The sequence below is a fragment of the Spermophilus citellus genome (genome assembly GCF_964194105.1).
Source record: "Spermophilus citellus genome assembly, chromosome: 3".
Classification (NCBI taxonomy): Eukaryota; Metazoa; Chordata; class Mammalia; order Rodentia; family Sciuridae; genus Spermophilus; species Spermophilus citellus.
Window position 1 is genome coordinate 1,200,346 of NC_138184.1, and position 17,604 is coordinate 1,217,949.

The 17,604-nt window shown below is 61.7% G+C and overlaps 1 protein-coding gene across 1 annotated transcript; it reads right to left on the reverse strand.

The window, feature by feature from the left end:
- Nucleotides 1-466: 466 nt before the first annotated feature.
- Nucleotides 467-16,385, reverse strand: ATP8B3 (ATPase phospholipid transporting 8B3; the record flags this gene model as incomplete). Its single annotated transcript, XM_081287429.1, has 28 exons — nt 16,259-16,385; nt 15,441-15,499; nt 14,866-14,957; nt 14,323-14,436; nt 13,464-13,562; nt 13,321-13,382; nt 12,815-12,887; nt 12,670-12,740; nt 12,356-12,438; nt 10,746-10,904; nt 10,209-10,297; nt 9,254-9,444; nt 8,968-9,176; nt 8,189-8,220; nt 7,948-8,104; nt 7,246-7,434; nt 7,043-7,155; nt 5,978-6,142; nt 5,775-5,886; nt 4,976-5,051; nt 4,776-4,887; nt 4,131-4,497; nt 3,804-4,027; nt 2,531-2,614; nt 2,049-2,288; nt 1,811-1,949; nt 1,448-1,575; nt 467-1,258 (listed from the first exon to the last, which is right to left on the reverse strand). The coding sequence occupies exons 1-28, from the start codon at nt 16,345-16,347 to the stop codon at nt 467-469; spliced, it is 4,320 nt and encodes a 1,439-aa protein (XP_081143555.1). The 5' UTR covers nt 16,348-16,385.
- Nucleotides 16,386-17,604: the final 1,219 nt, after the last annotated feature.

Sequence of the window (17,604 nt, forward strand, 5' to 3'; positions counted from 1 at the left end):
TGTTTTGTTTTTTTCCTTCAATAAATTATTTTCTAGTCACTCACCTGGGTGTGTGTGCTGGCTGACTGCAGGGGTGGGGGCGGGAGGACGCGAGCCCCACGGGGAGCCCCACCGGGAGGGGGGGGGACGGCCAGGGTTGGGGGTCTGCCTCTCCCTGGCTTGGCCTGGGGCCCACCCCACAGCCCTGCTGAAGCCAGATGGCCCCAGGGTGGGGGCCTTCCAGGCCCCCAGGAGAGGGCAGCCAGAGCCAGGAGAAGGGGAAGCCCTTGCACGCGCCCCGGGGCAGCCCAGAGGCAGGCCCCCTCCCCAGGTGGGGAAAGGAGTGAGCCCCAAGCAACCCTGGGGTCAGGGGGACCCTGGTTTATTAGAAAATGAAAAGCTGTGGCCCTGGTCATCGGAGGCAGGCTCTGGCTTGCTGGTGGCCTCTGCGGGGCAGCGAGTGGTCCTCTGGGGGCAGCTGCCCTGCTCAACCGGGTGGCGACTGGTTCTCGGGCAGCTCTGGCAGCCACTCCATGGGTGAGGGCTGCCTCTCCACAGGACCCCGCTCTACCTCCATGGGCTGCTCACTCGGGGACGACTCCTCCAGGGTAGGCAGCAGAGCCTCTGCCGGGGGTGCGGGCGTCGGTGGGGGCAGCGGCGCCACGGCCTCCGTGGCAGGGTGGCGCTCCTTCTGCCAGACACCCGGCCAGCTCTCCCCGATGGGGGTCTGGACCGAGGGTGGCCGTCCCTCCAGGGGCTCTGGCTGGCTCTTCACCGTCTGGCCTGAAGGCAGAGGACGACTCGTGAAGAGCTGAGACTGATTTTCAGAGAGTGGCTTGTTTTCCTGGGTGGACCCCGGTGACCTGCTCGTGGTGGCAGGTGACGTCTTGCTGACAGTGGAGTGGCTCTCTGAGGGAAACGCACCCAGCCCCTCTGCAGCCACGGACGAGCTTGACCCACTCCAGGTCAGTGTGTCCTCTAAGGACGGCTTCCTGGGGCGCTGGAGACTCTTCCTCTTCGCGCCTGAGGCCCTCCGCATGAGGCAGGGGGGCCCCCCGCGGCTCAGGGACACCTCCGCGTCGGAGGGGGCTGTGGAATCTGAGACGTCCTTGCTGTCGCTCTTGGCTGACTTGCGCAGGCTCGTGCCCCGAGTGATGAGGTCCGCGTAGCCTTCGCGGTGGGAGAAGGCGTAGCTGGAGCGCCGTGAGGGGGTCCCCCTGCGCAGGGGAGGTGCGGCCTCCACGGTGACAGTGTCCTCCGGCAGGGCCTCCTCTTCTGGCTGCAGAGCAAAGGGGCAGCACAGGGCACTCAGGCTGCCCCAGGCTGTTGACTGGCCTGAGGTGGCTGCCTCCTGGGGGCATTTACAGCCTTTGGTGTAATGGGCACTGGCCAGGTCCTTCCCTCCCCAGGGGAGCCCACCAGTGTCCTGCCGGAACCTGATTCTGGACCAACCCTGGGCCTGCCTCACCTCACGACGGGGCTTCTTGAGCGCTTGGTAGATGACCCGGAAGGCCAGGACGGGCAGCGTGCTCAGGGACACGTTCAGCAGGATCACCAGCAGGCTCGAGGGGTGGGCCAGCACGTTTCGGTCAGCATCTGGACAGGGTGTGAGTCACGGCAGGGCCCGCGTGGTGCCCCCACCTCCTTCCCCTCCCCTCACCTGCGGTCACCATGCACAAACTCCAGAAACTCAGCCCCTTTCTTGGGACCCTTCATTGGGTGACTTGTGATCTGCCCACCCCCTGGCATAGCTGTCATCAAGGACCGTCCCATGCCTGGGCCACCTCCCACACTGTGGGCACCCACATCACAACCCCTACTGGGGACTCACACAGAAATGGGAAGGCCTGGGGTGACATCTTCCAGAGCCACAAGCTCTGAGTGGCATATGTCATGATGACGTAGGAACCAAGGCTGAACAAAATGGTCAGCAGGCACAGGACTGTCCAGTACCTGATGATCAGGATGACCTGGACAGGGAAGGGTGCAGCTGAGGACCAGGAGCCCCAGATCCCCCTGTGGGGCCCCTGAAGCAGAGGCCAGGGGGACGAGGGCCCGGGGCTGCCTACCTCCAGGGTGATGGACAGCAACCCCGACAGGGCCAGAATGACGGCAAAGGACTGGTAGTCACTGAAGCTGGAGGGTCCCACCGAGTCGTGGCCAACCCAGAGTGTCACAAAGAAGTTGACCAGGGAGGTGGCCGTGCCGTGGGCGATGGCTTGGAAGAACACCCAGTAGTTGAAGAGCTCGTTCTCCTGGCCCGCGGTGTACAGCTCGGGCATCTGCAGGCTCTTCTCGGCGGTCACATCCTAGGGGTGGAGGCTCGTGGGGCAGGGCGCGGGCAGAAGGACCCAAGGGCACAGACCCCCCACTAGCCACTGGTCACACAGGGTTCCCACCAGGAGGCTCTGTGGGGTGTGGGGTGCTGTCAAGACGCGCCTTTGAGGACTCCCCATGAGACGGGGCTCAGACCCTGCCACCGGGACCCTGGGCCTGGCTTGTAGCCCCCAGCCTGGCCCCGGCCCTCGGCTGGAGAAGGCCCACCTCTCACCTGCTCGAAGAGCCCGATGTAGAGGACCGGCATGGTGCTGTAGAGCAGGTTGAAGAGCGCCAGGAACCAGCCTTCGTACAGGGGCTGTGCCGGGAGCGTGGGAGGACAGGGTGGCCTTCAGATGCCCCATGGCCAGGGGCCTAGGCACATCTGGGCCCCAGGAGCCCCGCCAAGCTGGCCAGGCACTTGGGGAGGGGTCCAGGCCAAAACTGGATCTACTCCTAGACCAGGACGGGGCTGAGAGGCCAGGGAAGGCTGGAGCGCGGAAGGCGGGGAAGGCGGCCTCTGTAGGAAGCACTTCCGGTCTGTGCTTTAATGGAGGCCCCCTAAAGAGCGGCAGGTGGACCGGCTGGAGAGCAGGATCTGCAGGCAGTTCTCAATTCACAGCACCTTAGCTTTAGGGGACCCCTGAGGGGTGCAGAGTGGAAGAGCCCCAGGGACAGCAGCCCAGACCCCTCCCAGGTGGAAACACTGTTGAGATTGACAGACAGACAGACTGATAAGATAGGTAGGTGGGCAACAGACCCAGGACTGGTAGAGATGATGGGTGGCAGACAAGAGAGGAGACAATAGAGATGACAGGCAGATATGACAGCTAGGGAGGGTGGGGAGAGGCACAGATGTGGTGGGTCCAGAGACACACCAGTCCATCTGTGCACGTTTCTAGCTCTGCTTTCTGAAAGGGTAAGAGTGTCCCAGTGGCTCTGAGCCCCCACCACCACAGACCATGGGGTCTAACTTCCACTCACTAATGAAGAAACAAGGCTCCTTGAGGCTGTGGCTGATTCCAGGCCTGGGGAAGGGGACGCGCAAGGGTGCTTCTGGGGAGCTCCCTCTCAGATGCCCAGGACTAGTGACGGGCAGCTCCCTACCTCTGGAAAAGTGGAATTCCAGGCCATTTCCTTACGCTAAGGGAGTCTCCTCTCAGCCCTGAAGAACACATCCAGTCTACACTGCCTCACCAGTGAGCGGCTAGGAGTCAGGGACCCAGCTCCCACCATCACCTCCCCTGGGGTTCAGTCCCCTCGATGGCCCCAGAGGAAGTGCGTTTGGAGCACGCCTTCCCTTCACAGCATTCACTCACCAAAGGACCCTGGACACGTCAAGCACACAGCATGTGTGAGTCATGACCCTCCCCCTTGGTCTGGACCCTGTACTTCCACGTAGGCAGCCCAGTGTGACCTCAGGCCAGCCTCGCCCAGGGGGGAACCCCAGCATTCTGTGTGGGCCCACCTGCTGCTCCTGAGGGGAGACTATTCCCACTGATGCCCACCTGGGCGGTGAAGCCGTTGTAGAAAGAGAACCAGATCTGAGCCATCATGCTGGCCACCGTCTTGTAGAAGAAGTACCGCAGGAACTTGCAGACCCGCATGTAGGACCAACGCCCGTGCACCAACAGCAACCGCTGCAGGAAGCGGAACTGGGCCAGCGCATAGTCACTATTCTGAACCGCCTGCATGCCCTCCTGACCCGACAGCCCCACACCGATGTCCGCAGCTGCAGGGCACATGCAGCTGGTCAGCCCACAGCCACCCAACCAGCTTGCCAGGCCCCCAGCACCCCCAGGCCCCCCACCTCATCCCTGCTGCCCACCACCCACTCTTTATCATGTTGACGTCGTTGGCACCGTCCCCGATGGCCAGGGTCACCACGTGCTGGTATTTCTTGACCAGCGCCACTATCAGAGCCTTCTGCTTAGGCGTCACCCGGCAGCAGATGACCGTCTGGCACCTGGTGGCCAGGTCCACAAAGGCCCGTTCCCGAAGCACCTCGGGGCTGTTTGGGGTCTTTGTAGTATCGGACTCGGAAGAGGCCACGGAGGTCCCGAAGCTCTGCCACATGAGGGATATCCGCCTGGCCTGAAGGTAGTCCCTCTTCACCTGGCCAGAATCCGGGTTGGCCTCATCCATCACCACGTTTTGGACCAGAGCCCGGGGCTCTTTGCGCAAGGACAGCAGCAGCTTGTCCTGGCACAGGGGGAAGAGGGCATCATTCTGCCTGCTCCGGGCTCTCTATGCTCAGCCCCTATCCAACAGCCTTCCCAGACTGCCCTCCGAGATCCCTGTATCGCCATCCCTGGCTGGACCTGCTCTGGCCTCCTCCGTGCAATCTCTCTCTGTTTTCATTCGAGGTCCTGACTAGCCTCCCCTGGGAGCTCTTTGGGGTGCCCACCACCAGCCTGCAGTTCCCCCAGCCTCCTCCCCCATACTAAGACTCTCATTGCCCACCCCAAGTGGACACTGACCAGGAAGTCCCCGTTAATGATCATGGCCATCTTGACCTGTGACACGAACTTCAGGTAGCCCTTGTTGGTCTGCATGTTGTTGTTGCTCTCCCAGTAGGTCTCCAGGATGCGGCTGAGGGGCAGCTGGGGTCAGCTCCGGCCTCCCTCGCCCCTCCCTCCAGGGCCTCCCTCCCACCTCGCCCGCCCAGCCTCGCGCTCACTTTATCTCCTTCTCCTCCAGAATGAGCATCTTCTCCGACAGCAGCTGGCAGGCAAAACCGATGTTCACCGCTGTCTCTGCGAACCAGCCCTGCTCAGCGCCCTCCACAGCCCAGCCAGAAAGCCCTGCCAATCACCGTGGTGCACCCCGCCCCCAGCCATGGCAATTGGCTCAGTGAAGGGCATGTCACCCAGGTCAGCCAGTGAGAGCCAGCTCTGAGACTGTCTGCTGGCTGGGGCTGGGCCGTGGGAACGAGGTGAGTGCAAGACTGGGGGTCAGGCTTCGCATGACCTCTTAGGATCCTCAAAAATTTCTTTATCTCTTAAAATCATAGTGAAGAATATAATATATAATTCCGCCTGGATATTTGTCTTTATATGCCCCTCACATGTCAGCTTTAGCCTCCGCGGGCAGGAAGGGGTCCACTCAGGCATATGAAATCCTCCGCAGCCGGGTGGGCACCAGCCCAGTGGAGACCCAGGGAATCACAGGCCACCTATGTGGCTGAGCGCCTCTGGGGAGGTGTCTCAAGCTCTCTAATCATTGCTGCACCCATCTCCTACACATGGGTGCTGAGCACCCCACCCTGCAGCGTTCCTGTGAGGACAAGACCCTCACCACATGCTCGGCAGCTGCCCAACCATGGGAGGCACCAGAAGGTCCCCACGCTTTTAATTACTGTTTCTCCCGTTCCCAGGGACAATATGGAGAATAGCACTGAACCCAAACAGATGGACAGGTGGATGGGGGAATGATGGACCAGGTGTGAGAGGGCTGAGGGAGAGGCACTGGTGACCCACCTTGCTTGTCCCCAGTGAGCACCCAAAATTTGATATTTCCTCTCCTGAGACACTTGATGGTGTCTGGAACGCCATCCTGGAGTTTATCCTCAATGGCTGTGACCCCCAGCAGCTGGGTGGAAAGTTAGGGACAGGGAGGACACTGAGCAGGGACACAGCGGGGGGTGGGTCCCCGGGCGCATGCCAGCCCCACACCGGCCCACCTGCAGTTTCTGCTCCATCTGCTCGTAGACGTCGTGCAGGGCCTGGGCCCGGTTCTGCAGCAGGAGGCAGGCCTGCTGGTGGTGGGGCTTCCACTCCTCGTAGGCCTCCTCCCTCACCTTCCTGTAGGCCAGGCACAGCGTCCGCAAGGTCTCCTCCGCAAAGGCCTGGGGCGGCAGCGGCGGTCACCACCCTGCAGATCCTGAAGACTTCTCTAGACCTCCACTCCGCTTGCCTGGACCCCTCCTTGGGTCAGGACTCCCCCAACCCTCGACCCCTCCCTCTGGGAGTCCCTGTCACCGAGGGGACAGGAACACCAATCTGTCTCAGGCCCCCATGGAAGGCCCAGCACACTCTCATCCGATGGCCCCAAGGAAGGGGCCCCCGGGGTCCCTTGCTCCCCCTCCCCGTAGGCAGCTCCAGGTGTGGAAGGGGTTGGGGGGTCTGGAGAGCACCGAGGGCCCCCAAGGGTGGGGGAGCTTCAGGAAGCCTTGGGCCTCAGTTCACCTGCCCGCTCCAAGGGGGGATGGACCTCAAGCTCCTCAGCTCTGTGACTTTGACAGGTTGGACACCTAACTGTCCCCCACTGCCGCAGGAGGGCAGGGCAGGGAGCCCCAGGCTGGACACATGATGGGAAGAGGCCTGTGGTAGGGTGCAGGCTCCCTGAAGCTGGGGCCTGTCGTGAGTCCCAAGGACCAAGAGATTGTGAATAACAAAGAATGAGCGGCATCCCAAGCAGACAAAGGGCTGTGTGCAGAGCCCAAGGTGCCCAGGTGTAGGGCCGACCTCAGGAGAGCTGAGCTTCTCGCCCATGAAGGCAGGCCTTGCAACCGAAAGGGCTGGAGGTGGGGCGGTGCCCAGGCCAAAGCCCAACCCACCCATGCAGCCCCTGTGTGAATTACAGGAAGACATCTCTCTGGGTTGGAGAGATGGAGAGCAGCCCCTCCCAGCTTCTGGGGTGGGGGGAGAATGGTTTGTGCAGTGCACAACCTGCCCAAGTCCTTTGCCGCAAGGGCTGGCAGCCCTCTCTCCACGCACTCTTCCTCTTCCCCCAAGCAGGGACTCACAAACAGTACTTCCTCTGTGGTCATCTCCATGTCATCCCTCTTGTGTAGGCGTTCCAGGATGACAGTGTCCGCGCCTTTGGTGTAGAGGCGGATGGAGCCCTCTGGGTTCCGGACTGTGCAGGGGGTAGGGGAGAGGCCAGGCTGCCGACTAACGCTCCCCTCCTGCCACCCTCAGCCCGAGGTGGGGAGGGTCCAGGGCTCACCCAGCACTGACATCCGTTTGCGCACACTGTTGAAGTCCATCATGGCCAGGACCTGGTAGACCCGCTCCTCCCCAAGCTCCATCACCGTGATGGTATCCTGGGTGCGCGACAGGAACACGTAGCCAAAGTTCCGGGCTGCCGTCACCAGTGCCTCCTCATCCGGGGAGGCCGCCTGGTACACCAGCTGGTCTGGCGGGAGAGAGGACCAGTCGGGTGAGGGCAAGGGGCAACAAGCCTTCCCCAGGACTTTGTGGTGGTCCTCAGGGTCACACGGCAGGTCCCATCTCACCTCACAGTGGAGGGGAGGAAATCAGTAGGTCAGAGCTTGAGAATTTTTGTAGAACCACAGCCTCTGATCCTGGGCAGCCTCTAAGCCCAAGGGAGGTGACCACTTGGGTCTGGCCTGTGTGACCTCCCTACTGAAACCAGATTCCTGAGGTTCAGGCCCTAACCCTGCACGTGCTTTTCCTCGGAACCTTCTGCCTCTGATCCCAACGCGAAGCAATCTTGTCTGGCCACAGGCCTGGACGGCCTTAAGGAGATGCCTAGGACTTGGACTGAGCACACTCCAGCTGGACAGGGCCAGCTCTGAGGCCAGGGACACTCAGGGGCACCTCAGGGGCACCTCAGGGGCCCCTAGGGCTCTAAGCCACTGCTCAGCTGGAGAATGGGAGGTAAGGCCAGGAGCACCCCACGACTCACCGTCACTCTGGTGGACCATCACAGTGTGACAGATGGCCAGCAGGCGCCAGAACTCCTGAACCATCTTGTCCTGCTTCTTCCGGACGATGCCCAGGAGCTCCTCGTTGTGGTAAAGGAACTTCTTGTCTGCAAACTTGTTCCACAGGTAAGGGTCCTTCTGGAGGGCAGAGGGTGACCAGCTGAGTCTGGGCGTGTCACTGCCCACTCCCCACTATCCACGTGGTCAGGTGGCAGGACTCACCTTAGCAGGGGTCTCAATCTTGTTATCTGGACCTGAGGAGAGACCCTGCTTCAGAATTCCACCTCCCCTGCACTCCTATCCTCAGACTTCCAGGGACCCCGGATGTGGTAGAAGCCACGCAAGTCTGCGGCAGTGTGGCCACAGCCAGTGACTCAGATTTGGTGTGGGCACAGCAGTGGCGCTGGTCCTCAGTGATGGGCACTGGCAGGGTGGGTAGGCCATGGTGGGGCACCACTTGAGACTGGGGCCTGGCGTGGGCGTGGCCCCACCCTGGGAGGGTCCCACTGGGGAGGGGCCGCCCACCTGAGGCGGAGCCTGCTGTGGGTGTGGGAGTGGCCGCCGTGGGCATGGCCTGCTGGGGAGGGGCCCGCCCACCTGAGGCGGAGCCTGCTGTGGGTGTGGGAGTGGCCGCTGTGGGCGTGGCCCGCTGGGGAGGGGCCCGCCCACCTGAGGCGGAGCCTGCTGTGGGTGTGGGAGTGGCCGCTGTGGGCGTGGCCCGCTGGGGAGGGGCCCGCCCACCCGAGGCGGGGCCCGCCCACCCGAGGCGGGGCCCGCCCACCCGAGGCGGGGCCCGCCCACCCGAGGCGGGGCCCGCCCACCCGAGGCGGGGCCCGCCCACCCGAGGCGGGGCCCGCCCACCCGAGGCGGGGCCCGCCCACCCGAGGCGGGGCCCGCCCACCCGAGGCGGGGCCCGCCCACCCGAGGCGGGGCCCGCCCACCCGAGGCGGGGCCCGCCCACCCGAGGCGGGGCCCGCCCACCCGAGGCGGGGCCCGCCCACCGTAGACGCGGCCGGCGATGCAGCACTTCTTGAAGGTCATGATGTTCTGCGTGAGCGTGCCGGTCTTGTCTGAGAAGATGTACTGCACCTGGCCCAGCTGGTCGTTGAGGCTGGTGCTCCGGGCCTTGGCGGGCGTGTCCTGCGGCTCGTGGTACATCTGCACGTCCCAGTTGATGAAGATGCTGTTCCCCAGGTGGATGAACTCGGCTCTGCGAACACACACCGGTCACGCGGCGCCGCGGGCCTCCCTGCCCAGGGGTGGGCGAGGCGGCCGCGGAGGACTTACTGGATGAACATGGCCATGGGCACCATGACGCTGAGCAGGATGAGGAAGCTCCAGAAGTTCAAGAAGGTCTCCATGAACATGCTCCGCGTGTGCATGGCCCAGAGGTAGTAGTGCTTCTCTCTGAAGTCTCTCACCTTGAAACTGAAGCCCAGGGCCAAGCACAAGGAGACCACCACCAGGGACAGGAAGATCTGCAGGGTGGAGCAGAGAGGGGGCATGCTCTCCCCTGAAAGGACAAGCAGCCCTGGGACCAGGGCCTGGAAGGCCCCCCCCCAAGGGCAACTTTCAGGGTCTTTCTGCCTTTTATTTTGATTCTTTTTTTTTTTTTATTATTATTACAGTAACTTTTTAAAACAGTGAAGGTGATTGGACAAAACTGTAAGAATTGTTCCAAATTTCAGGACAGGGTAGGTGAGCATTTTGTTATTTCCCATAGGTTTGCAAAGGGTCAGGGTCAAGTTTCATAAAACTTGGGAAGCCAGTGCTCTGCCCCTGAGCTACAGCCATGGTATGTTTTTATTTTGAGATGGTGCCTTGCTCAGTTGCCCAGACTGGCCTTGAACTGGCAATCCTCCTGCCTCAGCTCCCCAGTGGCTGGGAGGACAGCAACCATGTCTGGTTCCACACATTTTTTTTTAAATATGTATTTTTTAGTTGTAGTTGAACTCAATATCTTTATTTATTTTTATGTGGTGCTGAGGATCGAACCCAGGGCCTCATACGTGCTAGGCGAGCGCTCTACCACTGAGCCACAACTGCAGCCCTCCACACATTTTTTAAAACCTGTTATTTTAACAAAACGTTCTCTGACCCAAAGACTTGTTCACCGGATCAGGCTGCACACTTTTCAGAGGAAGGGGACTTAAGCCAGGAAGATGACCATAGGGCTTCTGTTAGTGGTGACCATTCCTGTCCTTGTCAGTGTCCCTTGCAAGGGTTCTGGTTGGCAGCTCACCAGGACCACCAGCTTGTTCATGAAAAGGTCTAGCTTGGTTCTCTTCAAATGGATCTTGCCACAGTTCTTCATGATCTTAGTGTCAAAACCTGCAGGGTTGGTACCTGTCCATCCATCTATCTTCCCATCCATTCACCCCACCCATTCCCCCCCCCCATCCTGGGCACTGAACTCAGGGGTGCTCTACCACTGAGCCACACCTCAGCTCCTTTTATTTTTGAGACAGGGTCTGGCTAAGTTGCCTAGGCTGGCCTGGAACCTGGATGTCCTGCCTCAGCCTCTGAGTCTCCGGGACGACAAACATGGCTCATCCATTTGTTTATCCCACCCACCAGCCAGTCTACCCCACCACGAACCCGTCCATCTACACACAAGCACTGTGGGTGCTGGCTCAGCATGGTCAGTCTGTGAACCCTGGCTCAGGGGAGCCTCGGGAGCCTGCGTGGCTCAGCAGGCACATAGTGGTGGCAGTGCCTGGCTTGGCTGCCTCTTTCCCACCCCAACAGCTCCCGTGGCAAGGGCCCCGGAGCACCATACCAGCATAGATGACCAGGCCATAGCAGGTGTCTGTGTTGCGGACCCTGCAGCCGCGGAGGAGGAGGTTGCCAATGTCCAGGGGATACTTCTTGCTGTTCCACTCCAGGATTCCCACAAACTGGTGCATCCGGCTGTTGGGTTCCTCACAGAACACGGTACCTGTGGCCACTGGGTGGTCAGGGAGGGGTGCCGGGCGAGTTCTGGACTGTGTGGCTAGGTGTTGGCACAGGACTCCCTGTGCCCTCCCCAATTGAGGCCAGGAAACCTTCCTGCCACCCGGCAGCTCTAGTCACACCCTCATGGTCTTGCAGTGCCACAGACTTGCACACTGATATCCCTCATGGCCACGGGCTGTGCACACCTGCTTCTCCTGCGGCCCTCTGGGCCAGCCCCACCAGACCCCCCCCTTTCCTGCTCTGGGCCTAGGTGTGTGGTGGACTTTTATGCCTGAGATGGTATCATCAGTGTCATGAGCCACCCTCAGTCACGGTCACACAGTTTCCCCAGGGCCTGGCCCAGCACGTGGCATAGGTGCTCAGTACATGCACAAGGTGGGAAGGAGGGAGGGGTGCTTAATCCAGTATCCTGCTTCTTCTGGGTGCTAGGGCCCGTCCCCCTCATGCCATCCACTGTCACAGATGATGTCTGTCTCATTCCTGTTTGAGCAGATGGGCTCCAGGTGCAGACACCAACATAGGGCAGTGTTCACTGAGGGTCGAAATAACCACGGGTGTGGGGAGGGGCTGAAGGGCTGCCAGGTTCTCGAATGGTCCTCACCTGCCTGCCCCAGTCCACCCTAGGGACTGGGCACCTGACTTGGTCCTAAATGTAGGAATCAGAAACGTGGGGGGGGGCGGGGCAGAGGAGTCCCTGGCAAGCCCAACCTTTCACCAACTTTCTGACCTTAGCCACCTCCTCTGGAAGGTGGGACCATGCCCTGAGGGATGTGGGGTGGCTGGACTAGGCCAGGACCCAGAGAGAGCCTCCTGCCAATCATTCAAGGTCTGCGGGACTGGCGGTGTGGGGGTGGCAAGCTCAATCAAAAGTCCCTGCCTCTTTCTGAATCTGTCCCCATGGAGTCAGCCGGGTCAGGGTGCCAGGGAAGGAGTCACCCTTTCCCAGATCTCACCGCCATCCAGGAAGACAGTGCTGGGTGTCAGGAGCCAGTTCAAGAGTGACTTCTCTTTGCAGTGGGGCAGGAAACGGGCTGTCCCCCACTGGCCACAGCACGGCCACTGCCCCCACACCAGGTGTGTGAAGACTCTTGACAGGGAAGCCAGGAGCCTGCTCCCATGCCTCCAGCCCCGCTCCTGGCCAGCTGAGGCCAGGGCTGCTCTCAACAGACCACCCGCGACGGCTGTGCGGCTGCTCTTTAAGCGTAAAAGAAAACGCAGCCCCAACAGAATGCCGCAGCCGCTGCGCAGCCACAGGACACCAAGGTCCCCCTAGTTGCACACCCAGGGAAGGAAGGTGAATGGGTGGTGGTGACCAGCCTGTCAGAAGCCACTCAAGGCTGCCAAACCCATGGGTCAAGGAACAGCTCAGAGTCCATGTGATGCCAGCCCCAAGGAGGGCACTCAGAGAGAGGCGAAAGCCACAGCGCCCCTTACCCTGGAAGGCTGCCATCTTCTTTGTGCTGGTCAGCTCTTCATGGGTGGCCGGCAGGGCCTGTCTGAACTTCAGATTGGTCTCCCTGGCCATGAAAAGGGGGCAACAGGTGAGACCCCAGGCGGGGGCCTCCTCCTAAGGCACTAACACCACCTTCTTGCTGTGCCATTGGTGCCAGCTGTCAGTACAAGCACACTCAGTGCCTGGGTCCTCCCCCAGGAACCTGAAGGAGCACGTGGCCAAGCAGCCTGGCTGCCCACCTCTTTGGAGGCTAGGAGGCCACTCTGCTGGGCCTGGTAACCTGGGGGACTCTCACCCATCGATGTCAACCGTCTCCACGTAGCACAAGCTGCTGGGCTCCGTGCTGGCCAGCAGGAGCAGGTCAGCCTGGGGAGGGAGAGAATGTGGCAGCAGGTGGCGGCCGCTTCCCGGGCTGGGCAGAGCGTGGCCAGGCGGCTCACCGGGACGACGCTGTCCTTGCTGAGGCGCACCACGTCCCCCACACACAGGTCCTTCCACTTCTTCCAGGAGAACCTGCGGGGTAGGAGGCGTGAGAGGCCAGGACAGCCGCGGTCGCACTGCAAGGCCAGCACAGCTCAGGCCACCACCCCCAGGCCTCCCCTGCCTCCCTGGCCTCTTTCAGTCCTTGCTCCTGTCCAGTGACCTTGGGGCCCATGTCCAAAAGCCTGTTAGCCTCTCTTCACCCTCCCCTTGGTCCGAGCTCCACACAACATAGGAGCAGACACTCAGAGCCTCTTCCTCTCTGTCCCCATCCCAGGGCTAGCCTCTGGCCTGGTAAATGGCAGGTGCCTAATAAGTGCAGACCTGGGTCCTGATCAGACTCAACCAGGAGGCCCAGGAGCACCAAGGTGCCAGCCATTCTGTGGACACTGCCGGTGTGGCCAGGCCCAGCATGCGGGAGCCCACTTGTCCTGGCACGTCCCCTAAGCTACCCTCACAGCCTCACCTTTTGCCTGTCAGGATCTGGCAGGGCCTGTTGTTGATGGCCTTGTCGCTCCTGTGCCGCCCCTGGGCCAAGAGGGTGGGGTCAGAGCGTGCCCTCTTCCCCACAGTCCCCTCCCCGGGCAGCTCCACCCTGATTCCACTTACAATGTCATCCATGAGGTCGCGGGCGGCGCGTACGGCGAGGAGACAGACCAGGGGGGCAAAAAGAGTGAGCCAGGGCATCGTGGAGATCTCAGGCATGCCCTGCACATGTGGGCAGGTGGCGTCAGCCAGCAGGTGGGGCCTCCCGTGCTTCCCCACCCCCTCCAAGTACGGCCCTCTGAGCACCTCGCCTCCTCCCCGTCCTCCTTCAGGTCTGAACTCCATCCTCACCTTTCCAGGTGCCCCCAACCCCTCACCAGGTCCTGAATCACTTGCAGACAGAGGTCAGGGTCACTGCTCAGTCCCTCCACCCCATGCCCAGCCTAGAAGCTGCATACAGAAGGTGCTCAATCATGCTTAAGCACCCAGTGAATAACAGCAGAGCATCTCACCTTCTCCAGACCAGAAGCAAGATGCTGGTTGGGTGAGGTGTTTGGGAACAGTGCCCCCCAGGGAGAGGAGGTTCCCTGCTGGATGCCTGCCCTATCCTGACCTGACTGTCCCTGCTGGCCAGTCCTGAGGACCCCATCTGCACCCTGTTTCCTCATCCTCTGCGGTCAGCTTTGCAGCTCAGGCTGAGGGAGTCAGTGAGAGCCAGCAGGACACCCTCCTGGGCCTGGAGGGCAGGTGTACCCTCCTTCATGCAGCACACATTGGGCACCTCTGTGTGCCAGGCTGCAGTGGGGGCCGGGGGATGGACAAGAGGGACGGCAACACATGGGTACAAGCACAGGAGTCACAGCCCAGGGCTATAGCGCCGTGCTGCCAGGGTGGCTGGGGAGGGTGTCCCCCGGGGGAGGAGAGGACACTGCTGCTGGGGCCTGCAGGCTAGGATGTGGCTGGGTGGCAGCCTGGGCCCCACCTGCAGGATGATGATGAAGAGGAAGTACAGGTTGGACACGCGGTGGAACTGCTCGTAGAGGTTCAGGGGCAGGAAGGAGAGGACGTTGTACTTGGCCGTGCGGATGACGTTGGTCTGGAAGAGAGCTACCAGTGGGCATGCAGGGTGCTGCCAGGCCGGGACCCCAGCCAGCCCAGCCCTCCCTGGACAGGGCCCTCGCCTGCGCCTGAGAGGCCACGGCCAGATTTAGTCAGGCGTCTACTGAACCAGGCCCACGGAGCACCGCTGAGGCCAGCGTTAGTGGACAGCTGAACGGGGTCCCGCAGCTGGGACTCCTGTGCTCCGGGCAAGACCCCGCGGGAGGTTGGACACAGGACTTGGGGGTATGTATTAGGTGACTTTCATCTTCACTAGGCAGGGAACAGGAATGAACCCAGCCTGTTCAAGACAGGAGCTGGCGCCTGAATAACATCAGAATGCAGGGCACACGCAGGTGACGGGAGGTGACGGAGGTGACAGGAGCACGGCACCCGTGGGGCTCCGGGAAGCAGGGTGGGGGCCCACCTGGTACTTGTCCCTGTACCAGCACAGGCACACCTTCTTCTTGAACTGCTTGTAGTAGCCCCAGTCGTTGGCCCTCACCTCCCAGGTGAACGCTGCAGGGACAGGCAGCTGATGGCGCTGGCAGGAGCACTAATGGGTCCCCAGGGGCCTGGACGGCTCATAAACAAACGGTTGGCACCTCTGGGGTGCAACCCAGTCCCTGCCCTGTGCTCAGCGGATGCTGAGTCTCCCTTCCCCTGAGTGTCTCCCTTCCCCTGAGTCACCTCCACTCAGAATGCGCCTGGAGACTCACTAACGTCCACTCATGTCTACAGATGGGTAAACTGAGGCTTGGTGATAGGCTGTCAGGAACCCAAGACCCCAAGGCCTGCTTGGGCAGCCCCGAATCCTGAGTCCCGCATTCAGTGATGGGTGTGAAGCCCCATGTCAGCACCGCGCAAGTCCTGCATGTTTGTTGGGGGGTAGTCCCAGCCCCCCCATTCCCCGCAGGCACACCTCCCTCCACCCCAGGACATGCACCTGTCCAGCCCCCCCATTCCCCGCGGGCACGCCTCCCTCCGCCCCAGGACATGCACCTGTGTGCTCCTTATCCTTCAGGTCTCTTTTGTGGGTACCACTGCCCATGTTGGTGAGACTGTCAAGGAGAAGGGCCCAAGGCCAACATCACACCTGTGGCCCTGGCCTAGGCTGGACACTGCCTGTTACTGGGCCCTCAAGGAGTTCAGGGCCTAGGGGTCCACCCTCTAAACTGACTACCACGTGTAGCTGTGGCCACCTCCCTGGGCTCAGAAAATTCTGCCACTGTCTGTGTGTCCTCAAACCCAGGGGTCCCAAACCTGCAACAGCCCCACGTCCACCAGTCTCCCAGATGGCACCCCAATTTTGCCTCCATTACAGCCCGGACCAGGGATTCCAGCCACGAGCCACTGCTCCCTGCTCCAAGACAACCGTGCCCAGTTGCCCTCCCTGCCCCTCTCCCTGGGGCCCAGCACTGGGTTAGATGCTCAATCCGTGTTTGTTGACGGACCAGACAGACCCAGGGTTATGTCATATCTCCCAGCAGTGTACACGAGGGGTCTGGCCTTGGGGAGCCTAGGGAGGGTCCAGCAGGCCCAGCCACTCCCCTCCCAGCTGGGAACCCTCTGGTTGACAAGCTCAAGAATTCTGAGTCCGGTTTTTCACCAGGGGACCCTGGTCCAGCCACTAGGAGGTCATGCCAACCACCCCTAACCAGCAGCCCCTTCCCTGGCAGCTCCCCAAATAATCCCTCACCCAACAGCGCGGACCCAAGAGTCCCAAGCCCACCCTGAGCCTGAGAGGCGCCCCACTCCACAGCTCCCTCCTCCCCAAGCCCTGCCAGAGCACTTTCCCCGCACAGTTGAAGCTTCCTCACCGCGGCCACCTCACTCTGTATGTCCCGGACCTCGAAGGCTGCGCCCTGCGCCTCCTGGGGGCTTGCCCTCTGCCTGGGGGGTCCCCCATCCTGTTTCTGACTGCCTCTGTCCTCTACTCTCTCCTTTTCTGCTGAACCCTCCACCTCCCTGGGGCTGGGATCACAAGCGTCTGAGTCATCAGTGTCCCCAGGGCCTGGTGGGGCAGGGCCTGGCTCGGGGACAGCGCTGGTCTTCTGGGAATCTGAGCGGGGCCAGTGCCCATTCTCCAGATGAGGAAAAGTGAGGTTGAGGTGAAGTGCAGCTTGATGAGGGGAAGACCCGGTGGGTGGGGGCTGGGTTTGGAGGAGACCAGATGGCCAGAATCCCCCAGAGCTATCTGGGGACAGAAGCACACAGCTTGCTTCCTCCCACCCCACTTGCAACTAACCCGAGCCCCAGTAACCACAGTCCCAAGGATTGCCCCCGGGGGTGCAGGGCAGGTTTCAAATGCCCAGAGCACAGCCCGGGCCAGGGAACTCTGTCTAGTGGGCGCCAGGCTCTCAGGCACCCCGTCCCAGTGTCCTATGCACGAACCTCTAGGGGGTGCCCTGTATCGGCCTCTGCAACCCAAGTCCTCAGACGGCCGAAACCCGGAGGACGCATAGCAGCGGAGCACTCGCCGCTCACCTGCGCGGGCCGGGCGGGGGGGCGGGGACCGGGCTGCTTAAGGCGGGCCGCCGGGCATCCAGGCGGTGGACTGGGTGGAGCTGTTAGCCCGGTGCCAACGGGTCTGAAACGGGCGGCACGGGCTGGGGGCGGGGCTGGGGCCGGCTCTCGACGAGGGAGGGGCCAGGAAGAAGGCGGGGCCTGGCTGAGAGGGCAGCCGGGGGCGGGGACAGGCCGCAGGCGGGACCTATAGGAACCTCGCAAAGAGGGGCGGGGCCCGGGCGAGTGGCTCACCGCCGGGAGGCCTCGATTTAGAGGGCGGGGCGCGGTGGCCCTGCCTGTCATCGCGGTGCGCGGGAGGCTGAGGCAAGCTCAAAGCCAGCGTCAGCAACTTTGCGCGGCCCTAAGCAACTGAGACCCTGTCTCAAAATTTAAAAAGTATTTTGAATTTTAAAAATTTATTTTAATAAAAAATGGTTCAGTGGCTAAACCCTCCTGGGTTCAATTCCTAGTACAAAACAAACAGATAAGGCGACAGGAGCGGCCCGAGGATGGGGGCGTGGGGGGGGGCTTCATTCCGCAGGGAAGGATCGGGAAGATCTTCAAAACAGGTCCCGGTAGTTAATGGCCAGTCCCGCCAAGACGGGCCTTGCAGGCAAGACTGTGTGGGGCTGGACTGGAGGACACAGGTCATGCAGGT